Below are 19465 nucleotides of genomic sequence, written 5' to 3' on the forward strand. Positions count from 1 at the left end.
CTTTCGTTTACGCGATAACTTCAGTAATATTTACTGGAATTTTACCAAACTTGGTCCAAGTATGAAGTATGGTGGGGCAACGGTTTGATAAGATTTTGGGTGAAATCGGCTAAAGGTCAAAGTCAAATCATGAAATTGTATCCGTTTACGCGATAACTCAAGACTGCATGGAGCAAATTTCACCAACCTTTGTTGGAGGATGATGTATGATGGGACAATTACTTGATTAGTTTTTCAGTGAAATCGGACAGAGGTCAAAGGTCAAAGATCAAGGTCAAATCCTAAAATTTATCTGTTTATGTGATAACTCAAAACTGGATGAAGCAGCTTTCACCAAACTTGGTCCAAGGATGATGTATGATGGGACAATTAGTTGAGCAGATTCTAGTGACATTGACAAGAGGTCAAAGGTCAAAAGGTCAAGGTCAAATGCTAAAAATGTTGCTATTTCCCCCATATCTATGCAATGCCCGCAGTTATTTTCTTGAAACTTAGTGTAGACATGTACTACTGCGTAAGGATTCTCCAGAGAGAGTTTCATGTCATAAGGTCAAAGGTCAAAAGGTCAAAGGTTAGGTGAAAATGTTGCAATATCACTTTTCTCGCAAATGCTTCAATGTATCTTCATGGAACATGGTACATATGCATGTACTGACTGGCAGGGATTATCTAGGGAATTTAGGGGTCATGGGTCAATAGTCAGGGGTTCAAAGGTCAAGGTCAACTCCTCAAAATGTTACTACTGTATTTCCGTCATACATGTATACTAGTATATGCAATGATTGCATTATTAGTTTTAAAAGTGTTTGATATATGTACATGTATTACTTGATGGAGATTCTCTTGCAAATTTCCAGCCAGAAGGTCAAAGGTCAAAGGTTAAGGGTCAAAGGTCAGGTTTAAATGAAAAAAAAAATTATTTTGTACTGTAATTACACTCTTTCTTCATACCTTGAAAATTATACTCAATGCATAAACTTGTAATAAGGTCGGTCAGAAGTCAAGTAAAAATTTTCAATTCCCCAAATATGTGTACCTGCACTCTTTAATAGACAATTATAGCAAACCCAGTTTGTGGAAAGTGAACATTCAAGATATTTCTGACAAACCTGTTATTTCGATATTTTGCCAGTTATGTGAAACTGTCATCACACATTGTCAAGACATTGTACTATACACCTATTGGGAGAATCATGCATTATGGCGGAGGCATCAGTCGCCATAGCGACATTTCTAGTTTTTTTTTGCAATTAGATTTTTGGGTTTTTTTTTTACATTCTACAAGCTCTGCTTTTTAGCAGTCCCCTCCATTTCCAGCAATTTTGTTTCTGCCTTTACCACAGTGACGTAACAATTATTTGTATCTCTGTTGATAATTTACCTGTATCTCTTTTGCAACGTTATTCTGTTCATCGCATTGTGGTACTGATTTCCTGACATCTGTGTATACAAATGTTTCATTATACCCCCGCCAAACGAAGTTTGAAGGGGGTATATAGGAATCAGCGGACGGTCGGTCGGGCGGGCGGTCGGTCCGTTGCAAATCTTGCGTCGCGAACTACTTCCTCAGTTTTCAACCGATTCCCATAAAACTTGGCACAGATGTGTGCCTTGGGTTGTAGATGTGCAAGACGTATTTTTTGACAGTACCCAAAAGTACGTTGCCATGGTAACGGCATATTATGGGCAAAAATGGGTACAAATCTTGCGTCGCGACCTACTTCCTCAGTTTTCAACCGATTCCCATAAAACTTGGCACAGATGTGTGCCTTGGGTTGTAGATGTGCAAGACATATTTTTTGACAGTACCCAAAAGTACGTTGCCATGGTAACGGCATATTATGGGCAAAAATGGGTACAAATCTTGCATCGCGAACTACTTCCTCAGTTTTCAACCGATTCCCATAAAACTTGGCACAGATGTGTGCCTTGGGTTGTAGATGTGCAAGACGTATTTTTTGACAGTACCCAAAAGTATGTTGCCATGGTAACGGCATATTATGGGCAAAAATGGGTACAAATCTTGCGTCGCGAACTCCTCCCACAGTTTTTGATCAATTTTTATGAAATTAGGTACAGATGTTCATCTGAATATGTTAATGTGCAAGACACATATTTCCGCAGTGGCAAAAAGTGCGTTGCCATGGTAACGGCATGTTATTGGTAAAATATAGGGCAAAATGCTTCATGGCAAAACTGCTTCATCAGTGTTCTTCCAATTCTCATGGAATTCATATTGAATGTTTGTCTTAGGATATAGGTCAGCATGACACATTTCTTGACAGTGACAAAAAGTATGTTGCCATGGTAACAGCTCACATATTATGAGCCAAAATGATGGAAAATTTTGTGTTGCAAACTACTTCCTCAGTTTTTGCCCAATTTCCATGAAACTTGGTACAGTTGTGTGCCTTTGGTTGTAGATGTGCAAGACGCATTTTTCGACAGTACCCGAAAGTACGTTGCCATGGTAATGGCATATTAATGGCAGAAGATCAAGGAAAGATCTTGCGGATTTAACTACTTCCTCAGTTTTTTGACCAAAGCTTATCAAATATTGTTTTGACCAAAGCTTATGAAATGTTGTTTGGCGGGGGTATAACCAGTCGCTGTAGCAACATTTCTAGTTGTATTTCTAATTATTTATTTGTTGGAAATGAAATAAATCAACTTGAACAACTTGAAGAGGTACATCTTGCATGACAAAAAAAAAATGCATACATTGATAAAGTCCAATTGTGATGTATCTGCATGTGAATGCGAGGATTTTTTTAATCTAATGCCTATTTTTTATTGCCCATTATGCCACAGCTGGCAGTGTAGCAGCGCAGCCCGCTAAGTCGGACACTGAAAAGAAGGACCCCTTTGCTGCTTTCGCTGGTGAGTGCAGTCATTTCCAGTAGTTCAGAAACATGGTGGGCATTGGCAAATAGTTCCCCTGCCCCCATTCGAAAGAAATTATGAAAGTCACTAACAAACCAAAATTAATGTACATTATGTAGTGTCATTATCTATCCCTACAATATTAGGGTACTGTATGAGTTACCCCTGTAAATTTTGCAGTATGTGTGCACTACTACACAAGTTTGTATGCTGCATCTAGTACCATACAATGCTTCTACATGCAAGACAAAGCAACCTACCTGTGAGTGTTTAGCTTTTGTTATTGTTTTTCTCAATTCAAAAAAAAAAAAAATCTGTAGTGTGTTGATGCCATTTTCATTACATGGTGGTGAGGCACTGTCCTTTGGTATTGTCTGGAACCTGCATGATGGAACATACTCTTGTCCTGTTGCATGGTCATCATTGACATGGTCATTCTTGGAGTTTCAGGTCAGCCGGTTTGAACACATGATGCATAGCCCCAATGTGTTATTTGTGAGTAGATTGTGACATTGCTGTACTTCTCGATCACTTCTTCCCTTTCAATGCAACATTCTCATCTCGTCCAGACTTCTCCAACTCGACGTTCGACTTCAGTTCGGGCTTCAAGCAGCAGCCATCGTCCTCGGCGACAAAGACGACAGCAGCAACTTCCTCCAGTATCCTCACGCCTGCCGCAACAACCTCTGCCACTCTTGCCACTTCCCTCACCCCAACTCCGCAGCCAGCAACCTCGCCGCAGCCCCTGCAGCCCAGTCCGCTCACCGTGCAACCCTCGCTGCAGGCCTCCACGGAGTCCAAGCCCGCAGCGAGCCAAGACGCAGTGTCGACGGCGGCGATGTCAGCGCAGAGCGCGACCAATCAGAGTCCGTCGCCAGTGCCGCCATTGCCGAAGAACGTGAAGTCGGTTCTGTCGCAGTACGAGGCGCTCTACCAGTTTGACGCGGAAGGGCCGGACGAGTTGTCAATCAAACCAGGCGACATCATTTTGGTGAGTTAGCTGTCGCGAACATCATCTGGCAGTCATGATGTTGATAGCATTGCCACGTAGGCACAATGTGTTGGTAAAAACAGAAGGGTTCCCATCTTCTGCTAGATTCATGCTTTTCTCACAGTGCAAACAAATGCTTTGTTCGTACAGCTCAAAGCATCTACCTCTGATATTTTTGCCTCAAAGGGTATGACTTGGAACAGTGTCCATTGAAGATGACCGAAGTGCCCATGTAATTTCATACAGTAGCATCAAGATCTGCCAGTATGAAATTAAGATGAAATGGAATAAAAGTACTCTGTAATTCGCTCTTGTTTAAATATGAATTGACAGATAAGCCACATGGGCACAACATGGGAGGACGCCCCAAATCAGGCAAGAAGATGTGAGTGCGATTGTTGTTCGAGAGAAGTAAATCCGGCCACCCCAGCTCTCAGGGACAAGCCCTGATCAAAACTAGATGATGATAAGCATGTGGCATGCCTGTTAAAAATGTTTATGGTCTTGAGCAGGTACAGTTTACCTACAATATGACCCCGATTACAGTGCTCGGCCGCGGCCGAGCCCGCCTTCATTTCAGTGTAAACACGCAAAAGGCCAAATGCGGGGCCAAAATTGGCCGTGCATTTGGCCATGCTCTGGAGGTGGTCCGGCCTTTTCTCATGTAAACGCAAACTGGGCCAAATGCGCGGCCAATTTTAGTCTGGCTTCCAAACCCTCTGCCCGTACTATTTCGCTATTCAGGATATTAACCCTCTCAACGTCAAAAACCATAGTTTAAGGTGGTTTTGTCCTGCAAAGGATTTTTCCTTCGGCAAAGGCCTTTGCCCAAACGGCGACTTCGTCACCACAGAATCCAGTTGGCAAAGGGTCTGAAAACCAGACTATACCAAATTGCGTTTGTTTACAAGCAGAGCGCCACTACGACAAAATATTGAAAGGTTTGAATTAAAAGCGCAGCCGAGCCCGGCACTGTAAATGGACAAAATTGCGGGGCTCGGCCCCGCAATTGAGGCTGGGCTCGGCCGCGGCTCAGCCCAGCCCCGCACTGTAAATGGGGTCTATGTATCTCTCTCTCTCTCTTTATGCAAATCAAATACATACACATTCCTCTCAGCCAATTTCAATCTAATCCAGGGTATTGCATGCTGCTTTGATTTCATGATGTGAAGTCGTAATTTTATTATGCAGCTCAGGTTTTGTCCTGTAATCACTATGGTGTGCCCACCTGTTCAAAGATTAGTTGATGAGCTAACCACAGCAATGTCCTGAAATCACCATAAATGAAAGATTTTTCAATAAGCTACTACAGTCATGGCAGGCGTAGATGTGTTGTCCAAGTGCTACAAGTGATTTGTGCAGTCAGATAAGACACCTGTTAATGGGCATAACTTCTTTACTGCTGCCCGCAGGTTGGTAAAAACCAGAGTGGAGAGCCCGGCTGGCTGGGTGGAGAGCTCAACGGGAAGACGGGATGGTTCCCTGAGAACTACGCCAAGAAGCTCCCCTCCCCTCCCACCACCCCTCTCAAGCCCCCAGCGGAGAACGGTCTGGTCTTCACCACGAGCGACGCCCCCAGCTGGGCCGGCTTTGACCAGCAGATCAAGAAGTGAGCATCGGGAGAGACCATTGTGTTCGATATTGAGATGCGATTGTAGGTTTTTGCCATGGGGTGTTGAGAACAGAATCTTCCCGTGCGTAACTGTGCCTTACTTCTCTCTTGCATGAAAATGCCTTCTCATATTACCCTCTTAAAGAAAGCTCTTATATTTCTTCATTGGAGTACTGAAATGGCAAGCAATCAATGATGAATGCAAGAGTGGAGAAGACACAGGCCAATTTTTCCAGTCATTTCATTGTCACAATTCTCTTTGCTGCTCTCTGGTTTAAAAAAGAAATAAAGGAAAGACGGACAGAAAGAATAGAGTTGAGAAATCTGATCATAAAAGAAAGTACTAATCACTGCAGTTGACTGCAGCACATTTGAATTTCCAAGTCAGCATGGTTAAAGGAAAATAAGGAGGCAGAAGAAGTCAGATTATTTTGCATATTGTATCGTCTCCCTTGTCATATTCCTGTCAGGACTGAAGAGATAAAGCAGCAATCCGCCCCCTCTCCAAGTCTTGCTGCATCTGTCACTCCAGCCTCATCCAGCCTCACCCCAACCCCAGTCCCGGCCCCCCGGCAGGAACTCAAACAGAGCCCAGCGCCCGTCCCACAACCTGCTTCCAAACCCGCTCCGGAGCCCACCCCCGAGCAACAGGCCTCCGAACCCACGCCCAAGAGCGAGCCCAGCAAACACTCCGTCTCGGCCCTGGCTGCGGCCTTCACGGCTGCCGCCGAAGCCAGCACTGTCCCGCAGGTCAGCTCGCCCAAACCCATCTTTGCGCCCGCGGACGCTTCCGAAGTGCGAAAGGTGGAAGAAGCGAAAGCAGACGAACCCAAAGCAGAAGAACCAAAGATGGCGGAGCAGAAAGCGGAAGAGCCAAAGGCAGAAGCACGAGTCAGCGCCTCCCCTGGCCTGGGAGCAGCCGCCCCGGCCAGTGCCTCATCATTCACCAAGGTCGTGCCCCAATCTGGTCCCACATCATCTCCTATTCCAAATCTGGTGGGTGGAGGAGTTACCATGGAAACCATTTGCTCTTGGTTTTGTTTTGTGTGTTCATGTGTGTATGTGTGTGTTTGTGTGTGTCTTTTCAGCGGCAAATCTAGGAATTTCGTAAAGGGTGGGGGGCACAAAAAGATATTTCTGGTGTCTTTTTCAGGTTTTATTGGCTGACAAGCAAAACAAAAGAAAGGCTACAGAGCAATTTTCAATGGGGTCAAAGGTCAAAGGCCAGGTTTCGATAATACTATTTTACCATTTGATACTGAAATTATACTTTTTCTCAATACCTTGAAAATTACTCAATGCATAAACTTGTAAAAGGGTCAAAAGTCAAGTGAAAATCATCAGTTCCCCCAAATACCTGCACTCTGACGTTTTAATCATTCATCCAATTGAACCTAGTTCTTGGAAAGTGAACATTCAGCACATTTGTGGCAAACCTGTCATTTTAATATTTTGCCAATTGTGTGAAACTGTCATCACACATTGTCAAGACATTGTACTATAGACCTATTAGGAGAACCATGCATTACGGCGGAGGCATACACCAGTCGCCATAGCGACATTTCTAGTTCTTTTTATTTCTTCTATTTCAAGAAAATTCAAAGAGGATGGGGGGACACACACCCTAGTTGCTTTTAATTACTGCAGACTGTTGTACATGACTTCTCCATCATGTGAGAAATGTGTTGGCAGATACTCTCAAATTCCTGATAGAGTTTGATTTCTAATAGTTTCTCACAAAAGATTCTTCTTTTAAACCCTGATAAGCACTATGAAATAATTTGCAGGACAAACAGAAGAACCTTATGCCACACTCTAAAAAAAAAAAAAAAGAAGAAGAAGAAGAATTTAGAGAATGTATTGAATGAGAGCTTGCCTGCATTGTCTGTTTTACATTTGCAGGGGGTCAAGGAGCCAGAAGGGACGGAGGTCAAAGCACTCTACGACTGGGATGCCAAGAAGGAGAACCACCTGTCCTTCAAGGCTGGTGATGTCATCACGGTGCTGGAGAAACAGGACATGTGGTGGCTGGGGAGGATCGACGGCCGCCGCGGCTGGTTCCCCAAGGCCCACGTCCAGTTCTTGGATGAGTGAGTCTGCTGCCCATCCATTAACACACCCACCTACCTGTTTCATCTCCTACATCACTTTGTTCGTTTGTTGTTTGTTTTGTGTGTTTATGAAACAACTGTCCATATGTTTTTATTTTGAATTATTTCATTTGACCGTGCATCACAAAACAAACAAAAAAGTTGCACGCACTGATTTTGTGTGAGGACTCAAAATAATTGAAATGGGTCAAATGAGTCAATCTGAGTTTTTCATATTTTTTGAAAGAGCAAGTCTTCTACATTATGCTAAAGTTTGGGATCAATAAACAAATGGGAAAATGTGTTTTATCAGTATTTCTAGAACACATTTTTGTAGGATAGTGTAATTAGGTGTGTCCGAGAGTCCCCTTTTCATTTCTTAAAAACCCATTACACACTATTCACTTTCAGCTTCATTTAACTTTTGAAAGGATAATGCCACTGCTCTGAAAGTTGGGATTAGTCATGGGTATAATGTGTTGATAGAGCATGATCAATTTCAGCTTAATCTGATAATCCCTTCATTGTTGCTACAAAGTTTTACACCCTATTTTATTCCCATTCATTGCACACAGCCAGCTCACGATCAGATTAAGCGCTTGAATAGACCCTATACTTCAGAACCTCTTTTGTCAGTACGTGCTTTTCCAGAGTGTGCGCTTTCTTCCCAATATTTAGATAGATTAGGAGAGTCCATTTCAATTGAGTTATACATCATTATAAACCTTCAAGTCTGTTCTTTCAGAATCTGCTCTTAACTAAAGATCCAAGTCTGGCGACTTTTTGTGGGATTTGTGATGCAGGGTCACATGATAGTGATGTGAGGCTTATAGGTGCATATATGTGTCATCTTCATATTCCATGTTTTAGATAGGCGTGTCCAGTCCAAATTGATTATTAGTCAGATATATTAGATTTGAGAATTGCATATCAGCAGCAGCAGCAACGACAACAACAACAAAAACCCCTAATAATTACAAGATTTTGTGTACAAACTACTGTATTTGGCAAGTTGAGAGGTGACAACATCACCTCATTTGAATATTCATATTCACTGTTAAAGAACTCTTTTATGAGAACTAGAGAAACCTCACAATTTCATAACTTAAAATTTTTATCCAATCTTGAACAGATTTTGACTGATGTGTGCACATAATCTTACTCTTTGTTATCAGGCTAACTTACAATTGGTCCAGAATTCACCTTTGAATCATTAAAGGATGAGTCGCAAGTATACTTGGGCAAGTGTCTGTGGGACATACGTGTTGAAGCAAACTCAGTCCATCCTTAGCGGGTTAAGATGAATTTCTGTCTTTTGATTTCTCCCAGTGTGGCGCCAGAAGGTAGCTCACACACCTTCACCCAGGAGAAGGACCCGTCGGCCTTCGCCATCTACGCCAACACCCCGAAGCCCCCGCAGGAGTCTGCCTTCGCCCTCTATGCCAACACCCCCAAGGTCACCAAGCAGCCCACCCCGCCGCCTGAACAACCACAGAAGCAGCAGCAGCAGCAGCAGCCACCGCCACTGGCGGCAACATCTGCATCACCCTCGCTACAACTGCAAGAGAACAACATTCCACAGCAACAGGAGACTGCGTCCGCAGAGTCGTATGAAAGTATGCACACGTTGATGTATTCATTCGATGGTGAACTTGTCCTTCCATTGAGGGAGAATGAAACCCATAGTAGCACATCGTCGCTGGGGTGACAAAACCTCGTATCTCAAAATTGTCAAATGTTCAGGAGAGCGAAAAAGCATGGCGGCCAAAGCACTATAGTGAATGGGAAAGCCTTCTCTTTGACATGTCATGGTGGCTTCATTTTTGGAGTAAGACAGTTAGGATTTGGCCAAGACATCACTTGACCCATTATTTGACCATTAAGCTAAAAAAAAAATGTTTTTACATTTTTGAGATACGAGGTCTTGTCACCCCAGCAACGACATGTGGATTGAGTGAATGCAGCAACATCAGTAGAACACATCAGTGAAATTTTGGGAATATTGAACAATCCGTTGAAAAGTTACGCATTTTTAAAGTTTCAGTGCAGCCATGGCTGGATGAGAAGATTATGGCAGTTTGTGACATCACATATGGAAAACGAGGTAAAGAAAATATTACAAGAATTCCACAAAATTGATTTTTTAATGAAAAGTGCACATTCCCTCAACTTGTTACTGACAGACATTTGCAAAATTAAAATGCATGCAAAAATTTCAGGTTTGACAGTATCTCTTCTTTGTCACCCCATGCCATCTCATCCCTCAGCCTGCGTGTCGCTCTTCGCGTACTCATCGGAGGAGCCGGGGGACCTGATCTTCGAGGCGGACGAGACCATCACGGTGGTCAAGAAGGAGGGCGAGTGGTGGACGGGTCGCATCGGGGACAGGGAGGGCATGTTCCCGTCCAACTACGTCCGGCTGAGCGCGGCGCCCGAGGCCGCCAGTCAGCCGCCGCCCAGCGCCAAGAGCCTGGCCCCTCCGGCCCCCCAGATTGTTCCCGCCGAGACAGCCGCCAAGACGGGCTCTCTCTCCAAGAAGCCAGGTACGTTGGAGTGTAATTCCTTACACTATGTTCTAGTATGCTGTAATAGATTAAGTAAACCAGACTAACAGAATAGTATAGGTTTCCAGATCTGTCATCTTGTTTGTTTGTATGATATTTGTTCTCTTCAAAAAATACAAAAATATGTGGGGGTTTTTATAGGAGAATTTGCTTTTTCTGAAATTTAGTTCAGCATACATGTAAATAGTTTGTGCAATTTTCCAATCATAAACGAAACTATGATTTTGTCTTTCAAATGCACTTTTTTGTTGCTGTTCATTAATGTGTTTTTTGAAGCTGCAGAGAAAAGCAGCCTTGACTAATCATAAAAATAAAATTAATCTATAAAGAGGAAATTGATGAAATTTAAATTTTGTCAACATTTTTACAGAACAATGATCCCAGTAACTACCACATTTTAATGTTGCTGTAAAGTGTGTCTACTGCCAACCATGATTTAACCTGAAATTTAACAAGATTTTCTAGCCTAGAGCTAACGCATCACTTCTGTTCATGTAAGAGGACTCACAAATTGCCTTAGTCCGTTTAAGGCTGATCTCAAGTGTACTCGGGCAGGTGTCTATGTGAAATGCACATTCTAGCACAATTCTAAGAGGAGTTCAAAGTTCATTTAATGAAAATCATTTTTGATATGGCTGAGATATCCCAAAATAAAGTAAAACAAAGAGTCCTAATAAAAGGTGGGTCCCACCTTGTATTAGGACCTCTTTGTTTCTTGATATCTCAGCCATTTCAAAACCAATTTTCATCAAATAAACTTTGAATTCCTCATAGAATTGTACTCTTTCATATTTCTTAAGTGGTTTCTAATTATCTTTAAAAAGTTAAGATCTGAATCCCCCATCTCAACCGAAACTATACCATCCCTTTAAGTTTTATTTTTGGTTCCCCCCTTCTAATTATCTTGCAAAAAGTTAAAATCTGAATCCCCCATCTCAACCAAAACTATACCATCCCTTTAAGTTTTATTTTTGGTTCCCCCCTTCTAATTATCTTGCAAAAAGTTAAGATCTGAATCCCCCATCTCAACCGAAACTATACCATCCCTTTAAGTTTTATTTTTGGTTAACCCCCCCCCCCCCTTCTAATTATCTTGCAAAAAGTTAAAATCTGAATCCCCCATCTCAACCAAAACTATACCATCCCTTTAAGTTTGCTTTTTTGGTCCCCCACTACAGAGATAGCCAAGGTGTTAGCCTCATATCAAGCCACTGGGACGGAGCAGCTGAGTCTGGAGGCAGGCCAGCTGATCATGGTGAGGAAGAAGAGCCCAAGTGGATGGTGGCAGGGAGAGCTGCAGGTGAGATGATGGTCCACAGTGGTCCTGTTGTCTGGGTGTTTGTTTTTTTTTTCAGCAGGTTTTAGGTTCAAAACCCCATGACGCACGTTCCTCTCTAAATGACACGACAGATCTTCTGTTAACCCTATTCTAACTGAAAAACTAATTGAAAAAACAATAAAATACATAAGAAATTAACAAAACAATAATTCTATTGTTTTTTGGGCAAAATTTGTTGCAGGCACTTTTTCAGGCTTATCTACACTAGAATTGATTAATTTTAATGGTTAAAAGTTGAAATAATCTAATTTATATCATTTTAACCAAAAAACACAATTTGCATTGGATTTGCACACGATATCATGAATTTGAGCTGTTTTTTGGTTGACATGCATATGCAAAACATTATGTAACTTCAAAACGGTGCACCCGGACGTCGTGAATTTGATCTCAAAATATGCGGGAGACTTCAATGAAAAAAGTCGTGAAACGACGCGGCAAAATCTTTGCGCGTTGCGAAATCGTGGCGCGAAACGTCGAGGGGGGGGGGGTCAATTTGAAACCCCCCCCCCCCCCCCCAGTTAGAATAGGGTTAAAGGTCCTGTTTACCTTTGGGGACAATGATTTACAAAATTTTCAAAATATGACATTTAATGCATATGTGTAGGTTTGTTGTACCACAAAGCATCCTATCATATAACATTTTTGCAATGAAGCCTGAAATATAAAGAGATACAATTTTTTACCTTATTTTTCTCAATAAACCATAACTGTAGACGGTTTAGTCTGGAAACATGTTTATTATATAACTATTGTTGACATTTTATATATAATTGTAACAATACTTGACGTCGATTTTACCAGTTCATGTTTTTACATTGGTTATTTCTTTCCCTAACTCACATTATTTTAAAGCACTAATGCTGGGTTTTTGTTTCATCTGCAAATGGTAAATTATGCCCTTAACATAACAAACTGGTTGGAATTCACAAAGGGAGTTTAAATATTGTCCATGGTTTATGCAAATTTCTTCTGCTTAAATGCACATGACAGATCGCGTAAAGGTATCAACAAGCATCCAATAATGACCGTGCGCTGATACTTGTCTGAGGAAAGTATGCCTTTTTCGCGCTTATTTTAGTCTGTGGACTAAATTCAAATTCAAATTCATGAATTCGGGCCATTGTGTTTAAGCATGCCATCATCCACATGGCATAGTTACGCATTACTGTACAAGCTGAAATTTTCGCGGTGGTTTTATTTTCGCGAATTTCGCGAATCGCCTTTGAACCGCGAAAATAACAACGCGCAAATAAGTAAGTTCAGTTAGACCCTCGCAACCGCGAAATTAACAACACGCGAAAATGTCCTCCAAGTAGCAATTCGCGAAAATATCTGTACGCGAAAATTTCAGCTCGTACAGTATATTGTCAGCACCAAAGCACAGTCATCTGTAATAGTGAGAATGCAGAAGGCTGTAGATGAGGTTGTAGATTAACAATGAATAATGCATCATACTGTTAAAATTGCCTGCAAATATGATAAGCTCAAGTAAGACCAATCGCAGTGAAGCCCATCTATCCAAACTATGTTTTTTAAAAAAGCAGCGTTAATTTTATTTTAAAAAGAAAAATAAATGAAAGATTGAGGATTAATATAAGGGGTGATGGATGTGCTATGTGAATATTTCACCAGCCTGTGAACTCTAAGTGTAATATTAGGATTAGGAAGGGATTTTGTGTGATCCATGCACTTGCATCACATTACTTTATCATTGCATCTTCCCAGGCGAGGGGCAAGAAGCGTCAGATGGGTTGGTTCCCGGCAAACTACGTCAAGCTGATGGAGTCGGGAGGCAGACTCACACCGACCCCCAGTGACCCGAGCAAATCACCAAACTTAGGTCTAGCTGCACCCTCGGTGAGTGATAGAAAGAATGGAAAACTTGAGAATCTCTTCCCTCGCATCAATGATGTCTGATGATGCATGCATACTTCTGTGGTCATGAAACGGGGCCAAAGAATTTGATTCATCATTGTATGCCATTCTACCACCGTTTTGTAGAATATGTGTCATTGCTGTACATTGTGTGTCTGGAAATTTCTGCACTAGTAAGAGGGCTGAAAATTGTGTTCCGTAGTTGGAAGAGCTCAAGTCAGTTGCAGCAATTTAATAAGAGTGTGCTGCAGTTATAGGTTTACAAGTAATGCAATGCTGTAGTGATAAATTTGATAAACTCCTGTAGATGGGATCCCCAGTATGCCAGAGATCCCACACCACAGATCTCCCTTGAATACCACAGACTGATTATTTACTCAGGGTGCCTTTAGGCTGTGCACCAAATTCAGTTTGTGGTTCAAAAACCTCTGACATGTCATTTCCTTGGAGTAATCAGTGTTTTGTACTCTATCATTCAGAAAATAGACAAATTTTCTTTCAAGGCTCTTGATTGAATACTTTTGTTTTTCTGGCTACTTATGAGAAATTAGTTTTATATAAGAATGGTCAGTATGACATCTCGGGGAATCGTCTCATTAGGGACCTGTTTTCATGATGACATTTGTGATTTTCTTCAGTTTTTTTGCTGCGTCAACAGGAGAGTTGCCAAGTCTCCTTGATTCTGCAGGAGACTCCCTGAAAAATATTATACCTTTTCATGCCTTGACAAGAAAAAAGAGATCCTCCTGATTTGGGAATTAGTTTTGCCCATTGAGATGTATGTATCACACAAGTGCAGTAGCTCCGTGATTTGCTCCTAGAATCTCTTGGATTTTGATGTGTGAATATTGTTCGCAACCCTGCTACAGCCCATGAAACAACCAATCAACTTGTACCATTCAGGTTCACTTGTTGCTGTGGTAACTACACCTATTGAGACCTAAAACTTCCAGTGTCTTTATCAAAGAAACTTGTACCAGATAAGGACTTTTATAGTCCATAAGTTCGTACACGCATGATTATTTTCTTTCCTAAAGTGATCACTTGCCACCAATCTTCTAATTTCATCCTTATTTCTTGCTTCTTCAGCAAGCAGAACAGAGATTGACACCTGGCATTGATATGGGTGAGTAGCATGTTGTACCTGTATTTGTTTTTCTGAGTAGTGATTGCAGAGATATAAATGGAATAACTCATTTCAACGTTTCTTTGTCATTGACTTATTTGTGATAGTATTACATCACACATTTTCTTCTTTTTTGGGGGGCGTTTTTTGTCAGAATGTGTGAAGTAGAAACGGGTACAATAGACAGGTCATAACTCGCACCTATTGGTGAAAATGTACATACATCAAATACATGTTGTATACCTCATATATCTTGCAATGTTCCTGTTTTGTAAGTATTGTCAAGAATTTGAATTTTAGAAACACTGTTTGCATAACAGTAAATACTTGTAATGTTTTAAAACTCAAATCAGTATTTCTGATATGCAAAATTAAGTCAGGAGGTTTTTGGATATAATTCACGTTCCGATCGAGATACGCGATCGTGTCACCACAGGGTCGATGTGGTGTATGCAGCAAGCGAACTCGGGTGTATCCCTCGCCTGGATGGGAGCGGAGGCTTTACAATGACTTTAACAGTTGTCATAATTTTTTTTTTCTCTCTGCTGCCCTCCTTTTGTGCAGTGTGCCAGGTGATCACGCTCTACCAGTACGCCAAGCAGAACGACGACGAGCTGAGCTTCCAGAAGGGCATGGTCATCAACGTGCTCAACAAGGACGACCCCGACTGGTGGCGGGGCGAGCTCAACGGCTCCGAGGGCGTCTTCCCGTCCAACTACGTGCAGGAGATCGGCGACAGCAAGAGCGGGCCGGCGACGGACTGTGAGTAGTACTACGATTTCTCCTTCTATCTTTCTCTCACTTTGCAGTTGCGGTGAAAAGCTACTCAGTGTTTAAAATTTGCTTTTGCAGTTAGAGCGGATATCCATCGATGGGATTTTTGACAGAGGCATTTTTGGAGCATAAATGAAAACGAAACAATCAATTTTCATGAAATAAAAGTTAATTTAATCAAAAGTCGGTAGATTTATAAGCATTGTTCCAGATTTGGGGTAAATTGCGATAAAGCCCTTGTGGTTCTCAGCAGACGATTTGAGGATTGAATGGGAAGAAAGAGAAAGAATAATGAAAGATGACAGGAATCTTGCTGAGGCTTGTTTGTACCCACTTGTCCTCATAGCAGAAAAGAGGTAATGTACAATTATAGGTTGAAAATGCAGCTATAGTCTCTTTCAATCCATGCAAAAACAGGAAGACACTCTCAAGAGTGTGAGAGGGTGTGAATGTCGTTTTTCCGCGAGGAAGTGGTGAGCTGACATAGTTGCACAGGTCAGTGGTTGGGTAAAGAGCGTGTCTGATTCGCATCGGAAATCAGGTACTCGTAAATGTACAATCCATTTGGCTTTTGTTTGTTCTTGTTTGTATGCTTATTTGTTTTGGGGATTTGTTTGTTTTTTAAACAGAGAAAGCAGGTAGATACAGTGTAGATTGTGTGTGGTAATGTGGCCTTTATCAGGGGACAAAACTGTATGCGCCATATAGTTTGCAAATTTGGCAGGTCTTCTGGTGTCTGCAAAATTATCAAGTTTGGAAGAGCGAAATATGCTGTTGAATGAAATGCAAAAATGGGGAAATCTTTTTTTTTCCTCAAATTCTCTCCTGAAAGAGGAGAATGCTTCTTATTTTGCTCACCGTGGGTACGCAATCAGGAATTTCACCACTCACATAATTTCGTCTTTCAAGTTGTGATTCGCAAAATATTCATAATTGTCATGCCTGCCTCCACTCTGGTTTTGTTCGAAGTCTGTCTGCCATGCTTCATGGCTGCATTTGCTGAATGAATGTCACAGTACGTATTCAATAATCAGGTTCCCAACAAAGCAGTCACTGCATACTGAGACAGTATGGAACTTAACAGGAGACAACGGGAAAGACAAGAACATTTTATGCACCAACGATGTTAATCGCAAGGGACGTGTGAGAGAAGAATCTATGAAAGGCCTTGCGAGTAGTATCGAAGAGAACGTGATAGAACTGAAGCTTATCATGTCCCTCGAGGTAGTGTGGGACGTTGGTAAGTGAGATAGAACCTTTCAAGCCGTCCACCATAACACTTTGCACACTTGTGATTCTGTAAGTCCCCACCGTATGAACCACACTCTCAACCTTTTCGTCTTTCCTTCTTTCCAATTTTTTTTCTCCCACATTCTGTAGAACCAAGAGACACTGGTATAGGGACCTCGCATAAGCCTATTCCAAAGAAGCGAAAAAAGAACAAAAAGCATATTAAGACTCACTACCAAAATCTGCTTGAGCCTTGGACAAATTTTTGTCGACAAGCCGAGACTCGCTTGAAAAAAAAAGAAAGAAAAGTGGTCTCTCGCGGGCGCTGCTTGTCGTACAGAGATCTGGATTTCACGTCACTCTTGCCACGGATACGAGGCCCCCCCGAAGTCAAGAAGTCATCGTAGTGATGGACGCCTCGATAGGGAGGGAGCGTCATCTAAACAACTGGGACAAGGCGATCTTTGATTTGTGAATCCCATATTTCTGTTCTTTCTATTTGATTGGAACTTTGTGCAACGCGGGCTCCTTTGCGTCTGTGGCGCATGGACCAGGCAGCTTTTGGTAGTGGGTCTTCACTTGCTTCTTTTCAATCTTCCTCGTGCGTACGCTAGATCATAGAACAAAACATTTTAGTCCTCTTTCTCCCCCCAAATGATGCAAGGCATTGCTTTCTTTGTCCATTTTGTGCGAGGGTGAGAGTCTGCTACAAAGCTGTTACTGCCTCCTAATGCTCTTTGAAGTTCACGCACTGAAATCTTTACCTGTAGAAGTAGCTTGCTAGACCCACTACCATCGATTGCCTTCAGCTGATGAGATTTCGGTAAAGTCTCGATATTTATTTGTTTGTGAGGCTAGCTAGCCACTGTAAGTGTGTTACCATGGAGATGTTCATTTATATTACGTGCAAATGACACAAAGAATCTTGATGCAATAGGTGATGATACATTGTTCAGTTAGTGACTGATTTTCAACTCACTGCTTTATGTCAGTACAAACTGAGGTCGTAATCTTGTTTTTAAATCAGGTTGTTTCTTTTTTCTACTCCTTTAACTCTCTCTCTCTCTATCTTTCTCTCTCACTTATATTGACACGAATATACTAAGTGCATGTACAGTGTAATCTGCAGTAGAATAGTGCATATATGGGACTGTGAGAAACTGACCCACACCAAAACGATTGTACTAGTTTTTAGCTGTGAGCCCTCTTCTTATATCTTCTAGCAGGTCGACAGCCTTTCGATCGTGTGTTCATGGTCTTTTTAATGTCTGCGCAAAGGAAGACTGCTTAAATGCAAAAAAATTAATCATTTATGCATACTCTTTGAAGCTTCATTTTTGTTTTTTCATTAAGAAGCTTTCCAGAGATTTTATGTCAGAACATGTAAGGGTAAATGGACGAATTGCTTGCCACGTTTGTATTGTTGGCAAGCATAGAATGTTGGGGACGAGGGAAGGAGATGTGTTTACTGTGAGGGGAGGGTCATCGTGTGTGTATGTTTTCACGCAGGAAGATGGCCGGCTATTCATCCCTGCCGTAAGATAACGGGTCACTGACGGACACTACCGCCTTTCAGTCACTGTAGGATTGTACGCGAGGTCGTAGCCAACGATGCTTGCCACCTATCAATTCGCAGAGTGACAGAGAAAGTGTCTCCATAAAACCCATGACACTGGTTTACACGGCGATCGGGAGCACCAATTTGCTTGTAGGGACCTTTCTTCAGGAAAAAACAAAACAAAAATAAATACCCTGCGCACCCACTATGTGATGTCCTCATTCCCACGTTGCATTGTGTCTTTTTGTGTCCCCACAAAAACAGCAACAACAACATTACTTAAGTGGCACTATAAATCTTAATCCATAATGCTGGGCATTAATTGCACAATACTGCCAAATCTGGTGCCGAGAACACCTAAAATAAGAGAAAATGTGCTCCAACCTGACTTCATTGCAAGGAGAAAATGTAGTTGCTCACTCTTTTGAAGCTAAAATGGTTTGCAGCTATACAGGAAATGTTGCAGCAAGCATCTTTCCTCTTTATTTCGTACTTAACACATTTAGACCAACTTTACTTCGTTTCAATGTGTGCATGATTGTCTTCCATCATTTTTTGTACTAGTCCCGAATATTGAGTATTTTGTAAGTTTTATACGCAGTTGGTAGGCCCTTTATAGTACATAGTGTAGTTGGCATCATTGATTTGCATCCTGAATGGACAGATCACATGTAGTTATGAGAGCATTCCAATGAAAGGGAACATGTTAATGTGGGTAGCACATGTTACTAAACTTTTATGTGTTCAATTTGCAGAGTAAAGGTTGTAGTTAGAGTCAGAAGTTATGAAATGTAATTGTCCGCAAAAGCTTGTTTAGTCTTTTCTCATTCAACTTGACGCACTGATGTGACGATCAAGTTAAGAGAGTTTTTCAAATTCACGAAATTCTTCCGTCGAGATGTTTTCCCTGCAACTGATTGACAAATCTATCTTTTATCATGGCTACTACTAAAACACTGATCAATTCAGTGCTTATTTACATTTAGAGAGTTTGTTGACCTGGGGTGTAGTCTCGTATTAAAGGTTTATAGGTCAGAGGTCAAGTTAAACTTGAAAACCACATTTCCACATGGACAAGAGATATCTAAGGCAATGTAGTGATTGGATTTTTTAAATTGCTTTTTAATGTAATTCTATATGATATAGACATTCGATAAATCCCTGAGATTTAGCATGGTTTATTAATTGATGCGACTCTGTAGAGTTTTTTAGCTCAGAGGAGGAACAACAGATCAATAATGCCTTGAGATCTTTTGGTTTGCTAAGTTATTTTTCTTCTTCTTCGTTGTGGTCTTGATTCTGACATATAAACAGGGTATTTTGAATTTGTGTGTGCACATTTGTTAAGGATAATAGAATTCACCGCTACATGGTCTGTGGTGCATTTGTAGCTCATAGCAATGAACAGGAAATTTTACTT

At 41.5% G+C, this 19465-nt stretch overlaps 1 protein-coding gene across 1 annotated transcript in view; it reads left to right on the top strand.

The window, feature by feature from the left end:
- Positions 1–19465, top strand: part of LOC140243001 (intersectin-1-like) — an 84716-nt gene that overhangs the window by 37780 nt on the left and 27471 nt on the right. Inside the window, exons 22-32 of the mRNA XM_072322741.1 lie at positions 2812–2880; positions 3453–3874; positions 5287–5483; positions 5957–6482; positions 7389–7576; positions 8906–9192; positions 9844–10119; positions 11319–11440; positions 13208–13339; positions 14447–14483; positions 15048–15245. Coding sequence (XP_072178842.1) covers positions 2812–2880; positions 3453–3874; positions 5287–5483; positions 5957–6482; positions 7389–7576; positions 8906–9192; positions 9844–10119; positions 11319–11440; positions 13208–13339; positions 14447–14483; positions 15048–15245 — 2454 coding nt within the window. The remainder of the gene's footprint in view (positions 1–2811; positions 2881–3452; positions 3875–5286; positions 5484–5956; positions 6483–7388; positions 7577–8905; positions 9193–9843; positions 10120–11318; positions 11441–13207; positions 13340–14446; positions 14484–15047; positions 15246–19465) is intronic.

This window comes from Diadema setosum, chromosome 19 (assembly GCF_964275005.1).
Source record: "Diadema setosum chromosome 19, eeDiaSeto1, whole genome shotgun sequence".
Taxonomy (NCBI): domain Eukaryota; kingdom Metazoa; phylum Echinodermata; class Echinoidea; order Diadematoida; family Diadematidae; genus Diadema; species Diadema setosum.